This window comes from Vigna unguiculata, chromosome 5, assembly GCF_004118075.2.
Source record: "Vigna unguiculata cultivar IT97K-499-35 chromosome 5, ASM411807v1, whole genome shotgun sequence".
NCBI lineage: Eukaryota > Viridiplantae > Streptophyta > Magnoliopsida > Fabales > Fabaceae > Vigna > Vigna unguiculata.
The window spans coordinates 36,928,480-36,952,337 of NC_040283.1; the positions used below are offsets into that span (position 1 = coordinate 36,928,480).

The following is a 23,858-nucleotide window of genomic DNA, read 5'->3' on the forward strand; positions in this document are numbered from 1 at the left end:
GAAGGAAAAATGTAGATTAATCTGCAGGGGTCATAAACCTCTTCAAAATAAATAAAACCCTTATATTCTTAGCACTTACGGAAACCATTATAATTGGATAAGCTAAAAAATAAATGATAAGAACTCAGAATTGGTGAGATTGTAATATACCTTCATTTGCATTTATTTGAGTGTCTTAGTAAAGATACACATTTTTCTTCTTCAATACGTCTTTGAATAACTCTTTCATTTTAACATTCGTCATCTTTGATACACATTTTCTTCTTCATTGATTTGCTAATCTTTCTCTACATTTTCTTTAAGAAACTCACTAATTAACATTGATCGACACAATTTTTATTTTTATCACTTTTCAGTGACATTAGGTTGTGCAATTATTAACACATTATCTTTAACCAATACTTAAAAGAGAGAGAAAAAAATAAAAATAAACAAATGACCTCATTTAAGTGACTATAATATATGTACCCAAAAATTATGAATTTGTGGTGACAAATCTATAACTATTTATATAAATGAAATTTGTTGCATTGATATACTTTCAAAATTACTCTCTTAAATGATACGCTGCATCATAAATTTCGTTATTAGTATGAAACCATTATTGTAACTTTTTAAAATATAAAGATATAAAATAATTTTCAATGTTGTGTTATTGAATTTTATATATGTGATGCATTTACTCCAATTTTTTAATAAGTAAAATGATTTATTGTCTCGATGAATACTTTTACAATTATTATTAATTAAATTAAATTATGTCATCTTTTATTTCATAATTGATTAAATGAATGACTTTTAAAAGCACTAAACTCAAATAATATTTCTTGATATTTAATAGGTCATTTCTAAACCCAATAAAATTGGATTCCCTAATTTTATCATAAAAAGTTTATTCTCCTTGAAAAATATATTTTGATGATTGAACACTGATAATTAATGAGATTTTTTTAGTATTAAAAAATTACAGTAATGAAGTGATTTTATTTTCAAAAATATATGTAAACATTGAAATTATTCTCGTGTAAGATCCCGAAGTGCTTTTCTACACTCAGAATGGAAAAAAACTTGCGTGGGAAGTGAAATTCATACTCTTGAAATCAAATACAATTTGTTAAGTTTTCAAATTGTATTGGATTCTATTTCGCCTACTTTTAACAAAACCCAACTTTCCATCACAAATTAGGGTTTTGGGTTTTAGACAGAATGAAACGTTCCCGCAGAGGCAATGGCGACGGCGATGGCGGCGGCGACGCCGTGGGAGGTGGGAAAAATAAAACAAGTGAGCAAGCAGAAGCTCACCACTCGCATGGTCACACGCTCCCAGCTTCTCAAACTCAAGAATCTCATCAACGGTAGGTAACATTACAACTCACTCTTCAATTCACATACAACTCTAAATTCAATTTTTCATCCCTAATTAACTAACTCTACATGAACCCTAGCACCGCCGCGGACGGCCGCGAAGACCTCGACGAAGCCGCGATAGACGGCAAGACGTTCGATGACCTCGGCCTGGCGGACTGGGTGGTTAAGACGTGCCGGGAGCTCGGAATGCGGATGCCACGGCGCGTGCAGCAGCGTTGCATACCGCCTGTGCTAGAGGGTCGGCACGTGCTTGGCATCGACGAGACTGGGAGCGGGAAAACGGCGGCCTTCGCTCTTCCGATCTTGCATCGACTCGCTGAGCACCCCTTCGGCGTTTTCGCACTCGTAGTGACGCCCACGCGCGAACTCGCGTTCCAGCTCGCGGAGCAGTTCCGCGCTCTGGGCTCAGCCGTGCACCTCCGCATCACGGTTGTGGTAGGCGGCATGGATGCGCTCAAGCAGGCGAAGGATTTGGTTGCGAGGCCGCACCTCGTCATCGCTACACCTGGGAGAATCCACGTCTTGCTCCGTGATAACCCTGATATTTCTGCTGTTTTCTCCAGAACCAAGGTAGTGAGCTTGTAATTCGATTTAGAGCCGCGTTTAGATAAGCAGTTTGGTGTTGGTCTGGTTTTCAATGTGTAGGTCCAAAAGTAGCTTTAAAACCAAAACTTGAAACAAAATTAATCTCGTTTGGCCACATTTAAACTAAGTTTTACTATCTGCACTTTTGCTTTAGGATTGCAAATTGAGCGTTCGAATATATGAACCGTTTAATGAAACATTTGTTTCTACTCTTTCTTTTAATCGAAACATGCACAACTTTGTGTTAGAACTCATTAAAGGGATTTAGGGTTCATACACCCTGATTATTCCTCTCGTTTTCTCCTGAAACAAGGTAATGAGTAACCTGATTTAAAGCAGGTTTGGTAAGCATTTTAAGTATACTCTTTTACCTATGATTTGTTCATTATTCTATGAATTAATATTTGGCTTATGATTCTGCAGTTTCTTGTCTTGGATGAAGCAGATCGAGTGCTGGATGCTTGTTTTCAGGAGGAATTGAAATTTATCTTTCAGTGCTTACCTGAAACTCGACAAAATCTGTTCTTTTCTGCGACCACTACTAGTACTCTGCAAAAGTTGCGAGAACGTTACCAAGATAAGATGTATGTCTACGAGGCATATGAAGGTTTTAAAACAGTTGAATCACTTAAGCAACAGGTGATATTCATCCCTAAAAAGGTGAAAGATGTATATTTGATGCATATCTTGTCAAAAATGGAGGATATGGGAATTCGGTCTGCCATCGTGTTTATCTCAACATGCAGGTATATTTCTACATTGTATGTTTGGATTCTTTGTTACCAATTTTGTTTTCTATATTATGGTTTGTTATTCATTTTTCTGCTAGGTCCACATCTATATTTTTTTGTGGTTCTATAGGAAAATGTGGCCTGTTTCAGCTTAATATATCAAACAATCACGCCTGCTAATTTATTTGATTGATGCTCTTGTTTTCATTAGCTGGTTCCTGTCTTGACTGTTAATATCTAAATATCCAATATCAGAATTTTACCTTTGACCGCTTTTCTTCAATAAATTATTAGGCTGTTATTTTTTGTTTAACTTCCCTGTCCCCACCTGCAATGAAGTAAAAATTGTAAACATTCTCATTCTAATTTTATTATGACAAAATTTGACTGTATTAGTTATTGCATTTCTTTTACTTTTGTGGACAGTTTATGATGGACACAATTGAAGCTTATTGTTGTGAACCGTTCTCTAATTGAATCTGTTTGTGGTCTGGTGATATAGTTCTGTGCAATGGCCTTTGTGTATGACATTCAGTAAATAGTTAAAATTTGTGAAGTTACAAAGAAAAAAAAAGTTGTTGCAGTTTGACAATGAAAATTTGGAATTATATTTATTTGGCAAATGGTAGGACTTGAGATTGGTTTTGGTGTTTCTACTTAGAAAATAGATATTGGACAAACTCAGGATTTCTACTTTCTCTAGTATGCATTCCATACAGCTGAAAATGGAGGCAATTATTTTAACGTTATTGATTTTTCAATAAAGGTTTTATAGTTGATGGGTGAACCAGAGTTTTATTGTATGTATATCTTCGATGCTTTTGTTCTTACTGTTTATTCTATATATATAAAGTGTAAACCAATGATAGTGAAATAATGGATACAATTAGTATTTGGTTCTATTTTTATGTACTGATATATTGTTTATCTTTTCTGAATAAGTTGCGATTTATTAAATATTAGATATGCATTTACTTGTATAAAAAAATTGTTGTAACTGCATATTATAAAAGAAGATACACATAGCAGATCTGGTTAAGTGTTCCACATCATGCTTAATTACCCTTTGGGGTGTAGAATTATGATAAATACTTAAGGAGTCGAGGAATCTACGCACAAAAGCTAGCTATTAAGGGGAGAACCAAATACTTGAATACTCTACCGATCATCCCATACTTCTTTATGAGAATGAGACTTAGGAACGCAATGATACCCGAGTTCCTATTGTAGCACATAAGTAGCTTTCACTCTTTTACACTTTACTAGGTACTGTTCACAACTCTGATCCCAATTGATAGAACTATTGACAAAGATAGAATGAAGATAATTCTTTATTGTTTAACAGGGAATGTCTTCCTGTGAGAATAGCAAGTTGTATATATTTCGGGAGGTCTGGTCCACTCATTACAACTTTCTAATTCTCAGGAGTTCCCCAACAGTATCCTATTAAACCCCTTTTATAGTAACATATTTATGGTTTATAGCAGAAAATTTCTCTTAAATGGGCCCATTAAGCTGTAGTCCAATTACTTCCTCCTAAAACAGCCTGCTTAATCACAATATTTCTATCAATACTCCCCCCCTCCCAACGCTTTAGCCTTGTCCTCAAGGGGAAATGAGGAAAATTGTTATGGATGGCTGCAAATTGTTCCCGGATAATCACAAGTAGGAAGATGCTCGCAGTGAACAAGGACTTCTTCTGCTCCTTTGTCTCCATACCTTACAGCTAACACATTTGCTGGTTGGGACTGTAACACCTATTCCAGTGTTATTAGTACTGATGGTAGAGGTTGTTGCACTGATGTTGCTGCTAATATTTTCTTCAATAGGCATACATGAAAGGCATGATGGATGTGCACCTGCACTAGTAACCTAGCCTGTATGCAATTCAACCAATTATTTGGAGGATATTGTTGAAACATGGACATAACGTCTCATTCCTTTCACTAGCTAAAGATTTCAGGAGGTATGGTTGAACCTTAAGATAAAGCCAATCGTGAACACTAAATTCTATTCCTCCACTTCTCTTTTTCTTGATTGTATAATACTTCATCCTCTTTTAGGCTTGGGATTTTTTTTCCCAGTTATTGAAGTATATTATCTCTTTCATTTTGAAGTTGAATAATATCTTCTATGTTAGAGGGAATATATCTCCTTTGAATAATACTAGAGGGTTGCAACTGTATAGAATTTGCAAAGGAGACATTTTCAGTGAACTATGGAATGAGGTATTATAACTTGTCCAGGATAGCCAGTTAGGCTGGTGTCAGATTCTCCCTTGAAAAACATTGTAAATATGTTTATAAGCACCAATTGACCACTCAAGTTTTGCCATCATTTTTGTGGATTTTAATAATCTATTGACTTGTTCAGTTTGACCGTCAGCTTGGACGTGGTATGTAGTACAATACTTTAGTTTTGTGCTTGCCTATCTAAATAATTCAGCTCATCAGTGACTAAGGAAGATTTGGTCTCTATCAGTGACAATAGTTATTGGAAATCAATGTAGTTTGACAACTCCTTTGATAAATATGAGAGCGACATCCTTGGCTGAAAAAGGATGTTGTGAGGAAAAGAAAAGTGCATACATAGATAATGTATGTATCTCCACCAATGTTATCGGTACCCGATAACAGAAACTATTGGAAACTCAATCCTTTATAAACATTGCGGTCAAAAGAAATATAATACCACCTATGAAGCCCGGATACGGACACGACACAGACACATACATGAAGATATGGTTATTTTGAAGAAGCATAGGATACAAGACACAACATGTATATATATATATTAGTTTCAAATTTTCAACTAACACATTGTCAACTAACACAAATGAATATAATCTATCTATCTAATATCCAAAAAAGTAAAAAGTAGTGATCATATAAGATTTTTTTCTTATTTTTATAATCATAATAGATACTTATGTGATAAGTTTACAAGTTTATGGGTTTTTTAGAAAACCATTATATTTGTGGTTATTAACATTGTGTTGGAGTCATGTCAAAATCATGTCAAAGACAAAAAAATGTCTTTCAAATTGGACACTTTACTGACACGTGTGTCATACAAGTATGTACGCGTGTTAGTGTCCGATATGTGTCAGACATAGGACACGCCATTGATATGGCGTGTCCGGGCTTCATAGAATACCACCACATATAATTTTAATGCAAAATTAATGATATTATGTCTAAAAATTCAAATAATAATAACATCATATCAAAACACCATAAATTTGATGTTCAAAACTTAAAATTTCAACAAATCATAAAATAAATGTCTAGAAATTCAATGCAAAAGTAATTCAATGTTTAGAAAATAATACCACCACATATACTTTTAATGCAAACGTAACGATATTAAATTTGTGGTGTTTTAATACGATGTTATTATTATTTGAATTTCTAGACATATTATCATTACTTTTGCATTAAAATTATATGGGGTGATATTATATTTCTTTTTTGACCACAATGTTTTTTTCACCATAACCCTTTATGGTTTCTATTATAACTTTGTACATGATTTGTGTTATCCGATATAGATAACACAAATTCTGGTTGAATTTTTGGGTAGGACTAATTTGTTATGGTGGAATAAAAAGCCCTTGGGCAATGCATATCCAAGATGGATTATTGGATCCTTATCAGATTTCAATTCTTGTAATCCCTCCCATTCTTCACATAGAACTTGTGAAATGGCAGCATAATTCATTTTCCTTGATAGAACATCTTCTACCTTGGTACTGCTACCTGGATTATTTTGAATTTCAAGGTGAAAGCCCAAAAGTATGGAGGTCCGTTTGAATTTGGTCTGTGGTAACTACCTGCCGGTTAGTAAGAGATTTTCACACTTCTTTGATCAGGGAAAATGATAAGATGCCCATTAAGTAGTGCCTCCATTTCTTGATTGCAACTATGAGTTCCATGAGTTCCCACTCAAACTCACTTAGCTTGTGCTCTTTTTAAAGTGGTAGTGGTTCACCTTTGAAGAAAAAAACTCCCAAACCTTGGTTTGTGAAGTATCAATTCCTCTACGAATATTTGTGAAATTGGGAACAACTGTGGGTAAACTTATCATGGCAGCCTTTAAGGATTCAAAGGCATCCTGAGCTGTGGCAGACCAATTTGGAGATTCCTTCTTCAAGAGATCAGTCAAAGGTCTGGTTAATTTCCCTAATCTTTAACAAATGTCTGATAACATCTGGTTAATTCCATGGAGTCCTTTTATGTATCTGCTTCTACCCTTGGAGCTGAAACAACATGCCCCAAATAAAACATTGGTTTTACCCAAGGATTCTGCGGTTACCTGCATGCTGTATAAACGAAGCCCAGTACAGCCCAGCACATTAAGTTTTCAGTTTATTATTATTAGGGTTACGTTCATATCCTCCCAATGTTATTGTTAGGGTTACATTCATGTCCTCCCAGTGAAAGTTCAACAACGATAATGACACTGCTTATTTCACTCTTATTTTCATCCAACTTTCGTTTTCCACTGCTCCCACCATCTCCATATCTCAAAGGTGATGTGGTAATACAACAAATGAATTTCCATGCTTTGGAATGGTACAAGACTGCACATAGAATGAATTGTCCTATGTTTCCAGTGGTCCTACTGTCCAGGTCTTTCTATATTTAAAGTACTAACAATTTTGTATGGTTTTGTACCCTTAAATCTCTAAGTAGAAGTATTGTTTGAAGAATTTATGAAAAATATTTTTAATTATATTTTTGCAGGTGTGAGTAAGCCCTTATAACCCATGGTGTTTGTGGGGCGGTGCGATCTGTTAAAGTTTAAGACCGTTTGAGATGTGGGCTATATTATTTAATGCTGGGGTGGGTTTACATGGATAGGCTCAATCATATACCTAGCTCTAGTTGTGCTTCATCATGTTTGGGTTGCTCCATTTTTTTCGAGTTTTGTTTGAAAGTGATGTGTTCAATTTCTGATTAAGAAAGCTCTAAAACTCTGCCACAAATGACAGCCACAGTTCTCTAATTTACTGCTCTGAATACCATTTGATAAGTTCTCAAGCACTAGAGGAACCCACCCACTCTCAAAGGCTAGCTTTTAGGGGCTAGAGAACCAAGCACATAATAAATCCATTTGAACATCCCACACTACTTGATGTGGGACTTAGATATCCCATAATACTCAAGTTACTATTACATTGCATGGAGGTCAAGGATGGAAATTGATGATTGCAGAAATTTTTGTTTGGCTATAAAGAAGCCTTAGAGCTGTCCTGTTATAACTGGTATTCATGAAAAGTGACCCCTATAATTTGTATATATAATTGTTTGCTTTGCTTTCATTTTTGGTGTGTAACTTTTCACACCAACTGATGTTTAGCATGGTTTTTGTTGACAATTCGAGCTGTTTTTCTTCTACCTAGATATGCTAAATTTAGGCCTTTATGTGTGCAAAATATAATTATTAGACATTTGTTGCTATCCTCTTTTTCCACCTAGAATAGCATATATAGACATATCTTTAGTTGAATAACGAGGCATACCTGATTCACATGCATTTCATTATTTCATTTATTTGGAACTGTTAAATGTGACCAAATCTTTGTAGTACTCTGGTGTTTGCAATGTGAATGAACAATGGTTCTGCCATCATCGATTTGACAGGACTCTGAAGATACGAGTTCATCGACTCTGTTGGATATTTTTGTTTTCTTTATAGAAAGGTTATTTTGTTTCTGAATTCGGATTTCCCAAGTTAAAAATTGGCAGCAATTGTGTTCACCTTTTATTCATGTTGAAATATGATATTAGATAATGAAGGAGGTAAATAGGTTCTTCAATTTATATTGTGTATCCTGATGTGATGTCATAAAACAATTCTCACGCACTTATGCCTTTCATACTTAAAGTTAGATTGCGTACTGAAATTCTAACCCTAATCAAAGGGTCAATTAACTTGCTGTATTTGGCTAAAGAAAATCCCTTTGAATAAGATCCTAAATGATAGAATCTCTAAAAGTTAAGTAGCACAATGATATGTAAAATAACAAAAGTATCCTACCCTACTATTGTCATTCTCTTTTAAATATTTTATAGATGTTCCTAAATGTTTCCAAATTTCAGAGACTGTCATCGTTTAAGTTTAATGCTGGAAGTGCTTGATCAAGAAGCAGCAGCTCTTTATTCATTCAAATCACAAACTCAGAGGCTTGAAGCTCTTCATCAATTTAAATCAGGAAAGGTTTCTGTACTGCTAGCAACTGATGTTGCCAGTCGTGGATTGGATATTCCTACAGTTGACCTTGTTATCAACTATGATGTTCCAAGGTTACCTTTTCTTATGCCAATTTCTTTACCTTCTTCATAGACATTTGAAGCATTTCAATTAGCATATTGCAACTATTCATCTCCAGGTTTCCACGGGATTATATTCATCGTGTTGGTCGAACGGCAAGAGCAGGTAGAGGGGGACTGGCTTTGAGCCTTGTTACCCAGGTTAGCTCATTTTATATTTAATATTAAAGCTTGTAATTTCTTTGTTATTTGAATCAAAGTTTACAAGTATTGAATTTGTACCTAAGAATTTTTGTTTGAAATAAAATTGTTAAATAAATTTGTGTGGGCTGTTGCTTATGCAACAGCATACTTGAGTGTTGATGTGGCGACTAAACTCATTTAATACTATACTCGACAGATATAACTTGTTACCTCTGGGTAACAACCTAGGATTAGCATGTCATTCATTTTGAGTGAGCCATGGAAATGGGCATCATGACACAAACCTCCTCATTTGTCGAAGCTTGAAATCAACAATGTTACTATAGACAGTTATATAATTCAACAGTTAAATTGATAAAGTTTTGCATCTCTGAAAGTTATTAACGGTGTTATTTCACTAAATTTGACACTTGTCAATTGATCCGTGTGATTAAGAGTTGATATGCTAACAGTGACCATTACCATATCAGGGATATTATGAACCTAACCAACTAAACTATAATACTGCTGTAGTTGACGTGAATTGGTTACTGAGATTTATAGGGGGGCCATAGGTGCTTTTAAACTGCATGGATCCTGATGTAATGCAATTATGTTAGTATCTAAATCTGTACAAGCTGTATCCCAGACATACCGATGTATGTCTGAACTTTTAAACTTGATTGTGGGTGTTGTGCAAACCTTAGAAAAATGAGTTCATACTCTAGATAATTGCTGCTTGTGTTGTGGATGGCGGTGTCTAGGATATCTTGATGTATAGTCATTTTTGAAGTGTGATGACATGGTTTGTCTGGCCTCTGAATATAAATAATCCCATTCTATTGGGTGGAGTTATTACTCAAACAGATTCAGAAAATATTTGTTGATCTGTGGTTTTGCTGTGTTTTTACAGAGGAAGTGTCTAAGTTTTTTCAATTGTGACTCATGTTCATATAAATGAAATCATTTTAGGATTCTGATATTTTTATTGCAAAGGTTTCCTTATTGTTTGACATTTCACATTTTCAGAATGATGTTGAACTTATTCATGAAATAGAAGCGCTTATTGAGAAACAACTTGAAATGATTGAATACAAAGAAAGTGAGGCGCTTTCTCTCATGAAAAAGGTATGCTTTTGTTGGACAATTTTTTGTTCTAGCTATTGAATTATATATTTAATTTGTTTCCTTTTCTGTGTCTAAATAATTTCTTCCTTTTCAATTACGTGCTATGTAAAGTTTTTTTTTTGTTCTAAATTTCTATTTGACTTGTTAATTCTGTGATGTGATGTATTGTAGGTTTTCAGTGCTAAGAATGTAGCAGAAATGAGAATGATAGATGATGGCTTTGAGGAGAAAGCTAAAGAGCGGAAAAACCAGAAACTGAAAATGCTTGCAGAGAAGGGACTATTGAAGAAAAATAAAAGGAGAAAAAAAAGTAAAGAATTTTCAGAGCAAGGGAAAGAGGTATAAAACACTGAATGTCTTTTTTTCTCTTCCTGTGATTAACTTTGCATAATTGGCCATTTTTCCAATTGACTTGTTTACTTTGATGTATTGTGTAGGTTTTCGGTGCTAAGAGTGTCGAGGAAATGAAGATGGGTGAGGATAGCATCGAGAGGGAAACAAAAACTAAAAGTGCTAAAAGAAAACGGTTTGTTAATGAAAAAAAAGTTAAATCAAAAGAAGTAAAGAATTTCACAGGGGGAGGAAAAAAACAGAAACAAAAAAGCAGAGGCATCAGCTGATATAGCAAACTCCAAAGAAAAGGGGTAAGAAGTAGCTTAGTATAAGAAAACGATGATTTCTAATTATGGAAGGAATACTTGAAGAGAAGGCTAAAAAAGAGATTAAAATCAAAACCCGAAAGGAAAGACGAATTACAGTGGACGCAGAGAATTTAAAACATAACAGTATTTTGGTAAATGGTTTGTTATTGTATTCGTGTCTTCCTGACTGTTGGTAGAGATGAGATTAAACACATTGCAATTAGCTAAATACTAGGCATTATTCTTCCTTTGATTGAGGTTGAAATCCTGATGCTGCCTCTTTATTTGTTTAATTGAGGTAGAAAAAGGACCAAACTACTGGATTTGAACCTGATGAACATTCATGGCCATTGAGGCAGGGTATCATCAATCAATTTTGTAGCCAATCAGATTTAGCTTCAGAAAATTGTATAGTTGGAACAAATTGTCATTCATTTTGTGAATTAAATTGTTTTTATTAACAAGTGTTGATCCTTTTGGAATTGGTTTTTTTGAGCAAGTTCTTAAGTTTAAGTCTTGTGAATGGAAACATTTTATTAAAGTTTATTAATATCATTTAATTGCAGATTTTGGGAGGATAAGGTGAAAACAATTAATATGATGGCTAATAGTGAAGTGTCCAAATAATGTATCCATTAGTTGGCTTGCAAAGTCATGATAATTAATATTTCGAATTTTACAAAAAATAGAGATTTTGGCGGGAGGAAAAAAATGGAAAATTTTAGGAAAATGGATTATTTCACAACTCTTATAAGAGTACATGTTGAATTGTATAACTGAGCAAACTCAGAAAATCAAAATCTTAGTTTTATAATTATAGTAGCCCAAGCCCTGCAATGTGAAAATCCTAACCAAATCCTTGCAACGTGGTAACCCTAATGCAACCTCTACTTAACTAACAACGCTTTCAAAATTCTATAATATGTGCACAAGGTTATAAAAGAAACAGTTGTAACAATTGCTTTTTATAACTTTAATTGACATCTCTTTGTTAATTTATGCATATATTTCAAGAAGTTTCTATCTAAAAGAATGGAAGAAAAAATATTAGGTATGTGTGTAAAATTTGGAATTAGTTATTTTTTTGAGATTTTAGTTTAATTTAACTCTCAACTATAAAAATGTATAAATTTAATTTTTTTAACTAAATTTTATTAAACTTATTTGACGTTTCAAACACGTTTCACGATAATATTTGATTCATTTATACCTTTTGATACATTGATACATTTATACTTCAATATTAGATGAAAAACGCACTTAAATTTAACAAATTTAGTTAAAAAGACTAAAGTTTTGAAGATATATTAATTCTAATTTTTACTTTAATTATATATTTTTTATCTTTTATTTTGTTATATAATGATTATAATTTAAAATGGTAGTTACAGAAATGGTACACATCTTCCATAAACATGCACCTATTATTGTGATATTGAAAAAGGGAGTAGATAATTACTGTAGTCAAATAAACATGCACACTTACTTGAAATATGAAAGATTCTCACAGAAATAAAAAATTCTTGTAATTTCTTCTCGTACGAAATACTGATTTTGAGAGAGAAGTATGTTCCAAAAGAAGGAAAATAAAGCACTGACATTCTCATTTTCTTAATTAAATTTGTGTCTCCATTCTTTTGGTTCATTGGTATTCAATACAGATGAGTTATTAGTTATATAAAATATTAGAATATCACTTTCAATTACAAAAGCCCAAGTTCATGGTAATTTATTTAAAATTTTTTATTTCTTCTAGTTCTTCCTTAAATAGAAAGAGATTTTTTTCAATCTCTGTCTTCTAGGTTTAGTCTCGGTTGTGTGGTTCTAATTAACCAATTAATTTACGAGATTGACACAATCGCAAACTCATATATAGCTTCTGAATTTAGCAGCAAAAGGAAATATAATTCTAAAAGAAGAATAATTATGTTTGTTGTTTTTTATATAAAATGTTATGAGTGAATGTGACAAATAACCTCCAAATTTAATACGAAAATGTTATATAATGCATTTAGCGAAGGTTTCCCTTATGAGAAAGAATGACAGTAGCAAACATTTTAACTGTCATGGATTTATTGTAACTTGTCTTTTACGTATGCTTGCACCAACTCAATGCATCAAATCTCTTTCTCTTAAATTCTCATTAATTATGTGTCCTCATTAACACGAGTCTATATTATTTATTGAGTTTTTAGTATTATTATTTTTATTTAATTTTTAAAATATATTGATATTGATAATAAAATAAATATATTTTAAAATATTAAAATTAATGTTTATTAGTATATTTTGAAGAATTAGTAGAAAAAGAGTACCACAAACTCAGTAAAGAATTCAATTCCATTAACATATATTCACACGATTTTGCCATTTTTTAATCAAATTAGTGCCACTAACAGTTACATCTCTTTCAAGAACATGTGTATGCATTTAAGGTGCTAAGATGACTGTAGTAGAAGATTAGGCCTTTGTGCTTAAAGACACTACACTCTTCTTTTTTATAATTTCGAAAATGATAATTTTTTATTTTTTATAAAATTTAACTGTAACATATTTGTTTGTGTGATAGTGATTTCAATCACTTATTCAGGTAAAATATTAATAATTGTAATTGTAATTATCTTGATTGATAAGTTAATTTTTTTTTTGTTACCAATTTTATAATATACTAATAATAAATTAAAGGTTCTTGATTTTAAACAAATAAAAAGACTGAGTATATTGAAATTTTATAAGGATCACAATTAAAAAAAAATTCAAAATTATAAAAAGTTGAATTTAAATCAAGCCTTTTATATCTTATAGGAGAAAAATAGTAAAATTAAAAGACACTTTTAAAACCTTCAAAAGGTTGTAATAGGCAATGACATATATATAATTACCGGAAGAATATTTACGCTGGGCACACTAGGAATGCAACACTCCTGGAAACAGAACATATTGGAAAGCTATAGTTGTTTTAAATAAGTTAAAATTTGTTATCCAATCCGCTTCATAAAGAGTTTAAACTGGACTAGATTAAAATAATTGCATTTTAACAGGATAAAAATATGCACCCAGAACAGTGAAATTGATCTCGTGGTGAGTTAAGATGGCTCGCCAATAAAGACATCAAACAAGAACAATCAAGGTTGGGGGTACTATTGTGAGGGTACAACGAGGGATACAAAGTATGGGTGACAACGTGTGTCATATCCAATGGGTCATTCATCAGCCCACTAAATCAGGGTGGGTTGGGTTGACATTTTCAAGAATTTGGATTTTTGCTGTGTTGTTTCTTTATTGTGTCTTCATAATATACGGATTAATTATCATTAATTTTTACGTTTTAAAATATATTAAAAAGATATTTAAAATGTCAATACAATGTATTTTTAATGCTCAATAAATAACATAATTATAAAAACCAATAGAGAATCTAGACTCCATTTTCAATCCGTTAGCTCATTTTGGCTCAGCCCACCTAGTTAGTCAAACTGGCGGGTCAGCCATTCCGAATCCGCTAGTCTGTTTTCTTTTTTTAATTAAAAAAATTAAAAAAATTAAATTTTTATATTATATTTTTGTAAAGATATAAATATGTAATAACATTATAATTTAAATCATTAACCATTACAAACTAATTATAGTTATTAGTTATAATAGAGTAATTTAATATGTAAATGTAATAAAAAATTTAATTTATCCAATTAAAATATTAATTTATAAATTAATTTTTTTTATGATTAAATATACTTTAAATGTTCATTTATAAGTATATATAAACAAATTTAAAAAAAATAAAAAATAAAAAAGTGGCAGGCTAGCTTGTTGGCCCATCTTGTGATAGGGTGGGTTGCTTTTTTTTTTTTAACCTGTTTTATAGTTACAGGCCAAAATAGGCCGGACTGACTTGTTTTATCGTTCCTAATACACAGAGAGCAAAAAGACTAAAAAGCATTCATCATATTATCAATCTAGGAGGAAGTTTGTATATGGTGTCTGGTAGCTTTTGATTCTTATTCAACTTTGTATCAACTCAAGTAACCTCATGCACAAGAGCAACTAAGGATGTAAGATGTCATAGTATTGTTTTTAAATAGTAATCTGATCTTGGTGGTGATATAACTATTTGTATCCAGATCTCTCCCAAATAGGTGTTCTTGAACTTCTATCACAAATGCTGGTAGTATAGGAATATATATAGGTCATGCATGATAGTATCATTTATATATTTGTAAAAGGTTAGAACATCCCAAGTACCCTCTTTTCTTTAATTCATTTGTTTTTTTTTTCTAAAAAATAGAACTCAACATGGATATAAAAGAAAAACTCATCTCACTATTAACTTAACAATTCAATTTAAAACACAATCAACCTTTTTTTTTACAAAATTTTGGGAAGAGAGACTCACGATTACGAGAGTTCCTTCTCTCTCTACCTTTGTCTCTCATTAGTCATTTTCTTTTCCTAAGGTTAAGGTATAGTCTAAGGTTTCTGAATTTCTCTTCCAACTTTTATTTAGAATTATGATTTATCTTTTTGGATAAATGATTTATTTATTGTCTAAAATGAAAAAAAATTCTAAAATAAATATGAACTTTTTGGATTTTGGTTACATATTAAAAAAGCATCTTAGATTGAAAAAAAAGTTTTAATATTTGTTTAATTTAATGACTCAACTCGTTTAACCCATCAATCAACTTGTGGTAGGTCAGACAAGACTCAAATTTCTTGAGTTTACTAATAAATGAAAAAGGTTAGATTGACTCACTAAATGACCAATTCATGGAATCGAGTGGGACTTGGTGACTCATTTTGACAGCTCTATTAAAAACATTTTTTATAATCTTTGAATAAATGTAGAATAAGCATTTTTATTTTGGTATATTGATGATAATATTAAAAGTTGTATGAAATAAACTATTATTAAATATTAGAAATTAAGATTATTTTTGTTTCGAGTTCAAGTTCATTAAAATCACAGTATATTTTTTATATTGTTTGTTTTGCAAGGATTAAGAGAATAGAGGTTTGTCATTTAAATCAATTTTTGATGAAGATAATATCAGTAAAATTAATGATCACGTTAAAAAAATATTATCTGTTTTAAAACATAGAGTTTTATCACGATTCTAGTCTTAAAAAAACATTTTGAAAGATTAAAAAAGTAAAACTTATTTAAGTTGATAGTAATCTTGGATTTTAAGCCATGTGAAAGAGTTCTGCCAATATCATAACCCTAAGGCTATCTTCGTATGAAAGGATCATTCCAATCCGCTGATTCACGACGATAGATTATAAAAAAAAAATTGTGTTCGTTTTAAAGAATGTGCACAGATGGTTATAAATAAAATTTAAGAGAATGATGGGAACTTTATTCTTATAACCTCATCGGTTAAAAACCAAACATGATTCTTAAAAAAAAAAAAATATATATATATATATATATATATATATATATATATATATATATATATATATATATATATATATATATATATATATATACACACTAGCGTAACATAGGTGCTATCACGCCTGTGTATACATTTTTTAAATATGCGTGATATTATATTAATAAGTGATAATATTATAATATTATTAAGTTAATATATATATATATATATATATATATATATATTAAAATTATATTTATTAAAAATAAAGTGAAATATATCAGAACAGATAAAAGACTAACCATTGATAAATAAAGAAGAAGAGAAAAAATAGAAACATCTGATTTTATAGAAAGTTTGTAAAAGTAACGGTTAATTTTTAAAAATTTAATAAATTATTATATTTAAAGGGATAAAATCGGTATTTTGAAAAGTGGACACAAAAAGGGAAATCCTCTTTATATATTGTTATAGATATAATGGCAGATTGAGGAAAGTCATGACTTCTCCAAAAAAATATTAATTTTATTTTTTTTATATATGTAATATATATATATATATATATATATATATATATTTAATTATATTTATAGATTATTATTTATTTATATTAAATTTAGTAAAAATATTATTTTATCACCTATTTTATTTATATATTAAAATTTATATATATTTATTATTTAAAAAAAACTGACTTGATAAACATTGGTTAATAATAGGTAGTAGGGTTCATAAATCATTAAAAAAAATTAGAGTAGAAAGAATGGTAAAGATATAGATTAAGAAACAAAAGATTAAAAAATGTACATTATCTCTCCTGAAACGATGTTAGTATCTTATTATATTCTATATAGTTATGATTGTCCTATTACGATGTTTTTCCTCTCACCTTAAGTTGTTCCCAAATCAGTATACGTAATTATGATTGTAAGGGTTCATTTATAAAATTGACACGAAACTTAATTATATTTATTCCGAAATTAGTATAACCTAAATTATGAAATTTGAAAATTTTGTGTTTTTTACTACAAATGGTAAAATTTGTAAAATTTTATAGATGTATATTGAGGTGCATTATAAATTTCGCTGCACATAATGAATTAGTTGAATAGCCTTGAACAGGAGTAGATATTAGAATGTCCATGTTACATTGATTCAATATATACAATAATTAATAATAATTTTAAATAATAATAATTTAATATAATTTTTTGTATTTGTTTTTATTATAATTTATTTAATAATAGTTTTTAAAAGTTAATATTTTTAACTAATCCATTATTTCATATATTTTAAGGGTATTTTAGTTTTCTTCAAATTTATCTATTATAATTTTTTATTTTATCTTTCACATCACTCAAATTATTCACTAACTTTCACAAAATTCATCTCCAAATTCATTCACTTTATCCTTTATATCTACTCAATTAAAAACACATTCATCCACAAAAAATTATACAAATTTATTTTTACATCCTTCTCCAAATTCATCTTTTTTCACGTGAACAGAGAGCCTAAAAGATTACAACCACAACACAAATGTTTGTATCACTCACCACATTGACAGTAAATAGATCTGGTTGTGCATCCATATTGGATGTGCTTAGTTGCTATAATTTTTTTATTATATTTTTCATTTACAAATGACGAATTAAAAAATCAATTTATTCGGATCAAGTAATTGTACTAACCTTGCAGTTTAAATTGTACTAACCGTGCACTATCATAAATTCTTATATTTTGAACAGTGCGATTTAAAAAAGATAAACTTGTATTTTATAATGTCTAATTTAAAATAATTTTTGTATTTTGTATCCGTAAATGTGAAGTTCAAAATACAAAATATTTGAACTATATAATTCAAAATATAAATACATTTATATTTTAAATTATACGGTTCAGAATATATTTTTAGTTTTATTTGTTTTTATATGTATAATTTAAAGTACACAAAATTATATTCTTGTAAACTCCGGAATACAAGAATGTATGGGGTGTAGGTTGAAATTATGGAACTGAAGAAAGAAATGACCAAAAAGATAAGCAGTGGCCCAATCTAGAACATTTTAAGAAAATGGCCCAGCTATGTTCTCGTCCATTGGACAAAAGTTTTCTGTTCCTTCTATGAAGTATTATTTTTTGAAAAAAAAAAGAAATCTTAAAGTAGTAGAATTATACATATAATATTAAATGTCATAAATTCATCAATTTAAATTTATTAACGTTGAAAAATAATTTGACTATTTTAATATATATGTAAACTAATTATCAAATTTAAATAATTGGTTATGCACTTTTATCTTTTTAAATATTATTTACGAGTGAGATTACTGCTTTTGGAAAATTGAACGTTTATTAAATATTTTCCTTCCCAAAGCAAAGTTCCATTATTACGTGGGCTCTTGGGAGTGTTGAAGTTCTTGGTTAAAGGCCCACCAATTTTAAATGGATAGCCCAATGGGTTTTTATTATTTTTCAACACCATTTAGTGGCTTCTTCTGACCTTTAGTGTTATTGTGAATACGAAATTGGAAATAAATTTCTAGATTTGGTTCATAAATTATTTTTTCCATTTAGAACTTATCTAACTTCTTTTCATTTTGGTTTAATTATTCGTATAGTACCCAGTTTGGGGCTAAAGTGTCAAATAGGTACCCGGTTTTAAAAAAGTGTCAATTGCATCTCAACTTTTGAAAATTGCTTCAATTAGATCCCTTTCAGACAAAGTTGACTAACGCTGTTAGTCAACATGTCACATGTCAATCTGTGGTTTTTTTGATTTTTTTTTAAAAAATTAATTTTTTTTAATTTTTATTTTTTTTAATTTAAAAATAAATAAATAAATAAAATGCCACGTGTCAAGTCTCTGTGTGTGACACGTGACATTGTCAGTGCTACGTGGCATTGTAATATAAATAAAATGACTTTTACCACTAAATTTTAATATAAATATCAAATACTTAATTTTTGTAAAACTTATATACTTAATTACTTTTAATTTTATAAAAAAATATTTTAATTATTAAAAAATATTAGGTCAAAATTTAATCAAATACACATAAGTAGGTACTAAATTGAAACGAAAAAACATAAATAGGGACTAAATTGAAATCAACACAATGACATCTGATAGTGATACTGACACGTGGCATTGCAATGCCATGTGACACTGACAATGTCACGTGTCACACATAGGGACTTGACACGTGGTATTTTTTTAATTTTTTTTAAAATTTAAAAAAAAAATCAAAATTTTTTAAAAAAATCAAAAAAATTACAGATTGACACGTGGTACATTGACTAAGGGCGTTAGTCAACTCTGTCTCTGAAAGGGACCTAATTGAAGCAATTTTCAAAAGTTGGGATGCAATTGACACTTCTTTAAAACCAGGTACTTATTTGAGACACTAGCCCCAAACTGGGTACTATAGGAGTAATTATACCTTTCATTTTTAATGTTTCTTGTGTTATAGATAGAAATTTGACTAATGATTAAAATTTATAATAATTATATATTTTTGAAAATATCAATTATATTTTTTAGTTAGAGTGAATAAACTAAATATAATAACAATTAAAGTTTAGTTTAGAGATGAAAGATAAAAAGTAATATGTCGAAAAGTTGTCCAAAAGAAAGTTTATATGACAAAAGTTTGAAATGAAGTGATTATAGATTGAATTTTTCCATGAAAATTTAGTCAATATCCAATAAAATATATTTAATTTAATATTTCAATTTATTTTAATTAGATTAAATTGATTTTAAAATTTTCAATATAATTTAAATTACATTAGTTTTAGATTAAATCTTTATCTTTATCAATTAGATTAAATTTAATGTGGGATTGTTTAACGTAAGATTAATCAAACTCAATTTGATATAGTTCGATGTAATGTAGGTACTATGTGTTCTTGGAACATAAATCTAATTTGACGACCTGATTCAATCTGTCTGGATCTTACTTAAACCTATCTAAACCATCACCTCTCAAACCTGAATTTGATATAGATTTGAGTTAACGTAATATTTCAAGCTTTTTTTTTTCTAAAACAAATAAGGAAAATCTTATTCACTGAGCTTTGTTTTATTTCCATAATTAAAAATTGACTGAAATTTAAATTTATTTCACGCAAATTAAGAATTGCAAGAATTATGTTACTTATTCAAAATATTAAAAAAAATTATTGAAGTAACATTATTTTTAATAAATAGTTTTTAAAAACACAGACAGTGATATAAGTTATTTGAGAATAATTTGGGAATAATAACATTAATGTTTCATTAACATTTAAGAACATTAATCAATTTTAATTTTATTAAGGATTAAAAGTGGAATTATTTTTGAAGAGAGTGAAAATAAATAAAATCAATTTAACAAGTATTCTAGTAAATCACAAATATTTTTATTTCAACTTAAATTAAAATAAAGAGATAAAGTTTTAGGTTGATATTTCCTTACTTAGGAAATTTCAATATAATAATGTGTCACTATTTTATTTATGATAACTATTATTTATGACACTTGAAACCTAATAAAAAAATATACCAAATTTATGATGTAAATTAAAATATAATCTTTTTTTTTTGAAATTAGACTAGAAAGACCTAAATATTATAAAACAAATTTTAAATAAATATAAAATGAAGAAGTTAGAAGTTTATTTTTTAATTCATTCTAAAATTTTCACTTTTTAGATAACAACTTGCTCTTTACATTCTCTCTATAATAAAAAGTATTTTAATTGTGGAAACTTTGTGGGATCAAAATCCATAAGAGTAAATATTGATTTAGACTCGTTAAAACATGATTTTGATAAGTATAATTAACTCTATGTGAGTTTTAGTTCTTTGGATGAAATAAAAGGAGATGTCATTAATGGAGGATTGATCTTTTTAAGAGTTTATGTAGATTGGTTGAGTTGTTGAAAGATTATGAAGAGATTCTTGGATAAAAACAGACTTCAATCCAAGAGGAATTAATATTATACCGTTATAGTGTGATAATTATTCTAAGTATAATATGTGATTGTTATGGTGAGATAATTATTCTAAGTATAGTATGTGATTGTTATAGTGTGATAATTATTCTAAGTATAGTATGTGATTAGGTTTCAATTTGAGGATTTAGAATTACATCTATTAAAAACTTTTTTCTTATATATTTTTTGAAAAAAGAAATTTAAAAATTGATGTCACGACAGACACTAAAAGAAATCACAAAAAAATATTTTTTTTTTGTGAATTTTAGAATAAGATATTTGTGAATAATAAAACTTATGTTCATAAAGAGAAGATCAACGTTAGGTGCAAAAAAATGCATAAATCAAAAGAAAAAAAAATTGGCAATGACATACCTTATAAACTTTTCAATTCCTCTTCTTCTTTATCTATCTCACTGTTTCGATCCTTGCATTACAACTAGCTTTTCTCCACTTTTTTTTTTGCCTCCTTCTTTAGGGTTTTTGTTGTTTTTAGAAGAGACAGAAAGGAGGTGTGTATGTGTGAGTTGTGATGTCAAAGAAAAAGAGAAGTGTAGAGAATATTTTCTTTTTTAGATGATAGATCGGGAATCTATAAACCCACATTGCAATCCAAATGCAATCTTATCTTAAGTACAATGAACAAAATAAGAAAGGAATTTGTTGTGATAGCACGACATTATGAGAATCAAATAACAACAAATCATACACAAAATCAGTCATCATCAGGAATGTTGATTCTATTCATTAGGTTCTATTAATTAGAAAATATATTAATTTTAATTATTAGAATTGTCAACACCCAATTTCGTCCGGCTAAATAAATAATAGAATAAATAATAATATTTTGTTTTTTCAAAAAAGGGTATAAAAAATAAAATAAAAATAATAAATAAGTTTTCTCTTTGATTTTTTTTCTTTGTCTAAATAATAATAATAACAGAATAATAATAATAATAATAAATAAATAAATAAATAAAAAGAAAAAAAACTTTGTTTTAATCTTGTATGTATTTTCTTTTGAGGCTTTGTTTCTATTTTAGCCCAAAATACTCTATACACCCACACCGTTTTTCTTGCAACTAATGGTAGCCCAAAATTTAATTCTCGCACTCCCACTCTATGCTTTGTCGTTTCTGTTCCAGATTAAGAAGTTAGTCTAATAATTAGAAATAGAATATGTTCTAATATTTAGAATTATTTACTCTGTTTTTGTGCTCTGATTTTATGACACTTTTTTTTTTCCAGATAGAGAAAGTAGTAATATAATTCAAAACAATATCTCTTTTACTAATTAAAATTAATTTTGCTGATCACGTTTGATTTTGTGCTCTATTTTTTATATGACTTGATTCTCATTTTGTAATAATTTTAAGACCAGTTCTTGCATTTTAAAACTCGTTGTAATTAAAGCAGACCTTTATTACGAGATTAGATTAGATTTATGATGTTGTGTATATAAACCCATCAGAAAAAGAAGAAAATGAATTTTTTTCTCTCTCAAAAATTTCTAGAGACCTCTCTCACCCTAGGCACACATTCTCTTCTAACCCTCGCACATGAAAAACCACTCACCTTTGATCGCCACCCCCACGTGCTTCTTGGTGTTCCAACACAACTATTGTAAGTCTGATCTCCCGTTCAGGTTCGCAAAATTATTTTTTTTATTGTGTTATGCAGTATTTTCTTAAGATGTGTTTTTGATCTTGGTTGAATTTTATGTTTTCAATATTTCTTTTTCATATGGAATAAAACATTACTATCAAGCTTTTTGGGTTCATTAGTTTTATAATTAAGGCTTTATTGATTGCTTTGGGTTGTGAACATTGTTGCGTGAATAAGTGAGAGATATCATGTTTTGACATTGTATGAATATGTTGTGCCATATTTTTTTCATGTTAAGGGTTGTAAAACTTTTTCATATTAAAATAATATGTTTAATCCTAAACGTTATTTCCTAATCTTTTATTTATTTATTTTCCTAATGTTTTCATAAATTGTGGATATGAAGTAGTCAAATTTTGGTGGATATCAATGTCTTATTTCGAAAGTATTTTTAAAAGGAAGTAATAACAAATAAATAATTTAAATACCTTTTAACTTTTAAAATGTATATAAGTGCTCGTGTGACCACTCGCGTCGACCTAGTACTTAATACATTCGCTTTTCTATAAGATTACTAAAAAATACAAAATTTTCAAGTATTAAAAAAGAGTGATATCAACATCTTCGAACAAATTGTTTTCAAAAAATCTTTTTTCATAAAGAACTACGTGACCCTGATTCTCCATTATGAATGGAGATACGTAGGAGCAAGGAGTAATCCTTGTCGGGCCCAAAAAACAAAAAAAATAATCTTTTTTGTTTCCTTTGTTTTCTTTGTCATCTTTATTTATTTATTTATTTATTTTTATAATTGTTAATTTATTAATCTATTAATTTATTAATTTTTTTATTTTGTTTTATTTATTTATATTTTATTTATTTATTTTATTTTATTTCTTTTTTTTAAATAAATATTTAAAGGAGACCACATCAATTTGTATTTTAATTAAAGGTACCGTCTTAAGGATGGGTGTTGTAGGGTGC

The 23,858-nt window shown here is 29.4% G+C and overlaps 1 protein-coding gene across 1 annotated transcript; it reads left to right on the plus strand.

Annotated features, from left to right (window-relative positions):
- Positions 1 to 1,041: 1,041 nt before the first annotated feature.
- LOC114185841 (DEAD-box ATP-dependent RNA helicase 36) lies at positions 1,042 to 11,395 on the plus strand. The gene is made up of 8 exons (XM_028073775.1): positions 1,042 to 1,355; positions 1,446 to 1,938; positions 2,377 to 2,699; positions 8,789 to 8,992; positions 9,079 to 9,160; positions 10,172 to 10,270; positions 10,442 to 10,609; positions 10,708 to 11,395. The coding sequence occupies exons 1-8, from the start codon at positions 1,207 to 1,209 to the stop codon at positions 10,888 to 10,890; spliced, it is 1,701 nt and encodes a 566-aa protein (XP_027929576.1). The 5' UTR covers positions 1,042 to 1,206; the 3' UTR covers positions 10,891 to 11,395.
- The last annotated feature ends 12,463 nt before the right edge of the window (positions 11,396 to 23,858 follow it).

Bases quoted from the DNA above. Each gene is read 5' to 3' on its own strand.
- LOC114185841 (XM_028073775.1), top strand. From the start codon at position 1,207: ATGAAACGTTCCCGCAGAGGCAATGGCGACGGCGATGGCGGCGGCGAC. The intron at 1,939-2,376 runs GTAGTGAGCTTG...ATGATTCTGCAG, and splicing joins CTGTTTTCTCCAGAACCAAG to TTTCTTGTCTTGGATGAAGC. The intron at 10,610-10,707 runs GTATAAAACACT...TGTATTGTGTAG, and splicing joins TTTCAGAGCAAGGGAAAGAG to GTTTTCGGTGCTAAGAGTGT.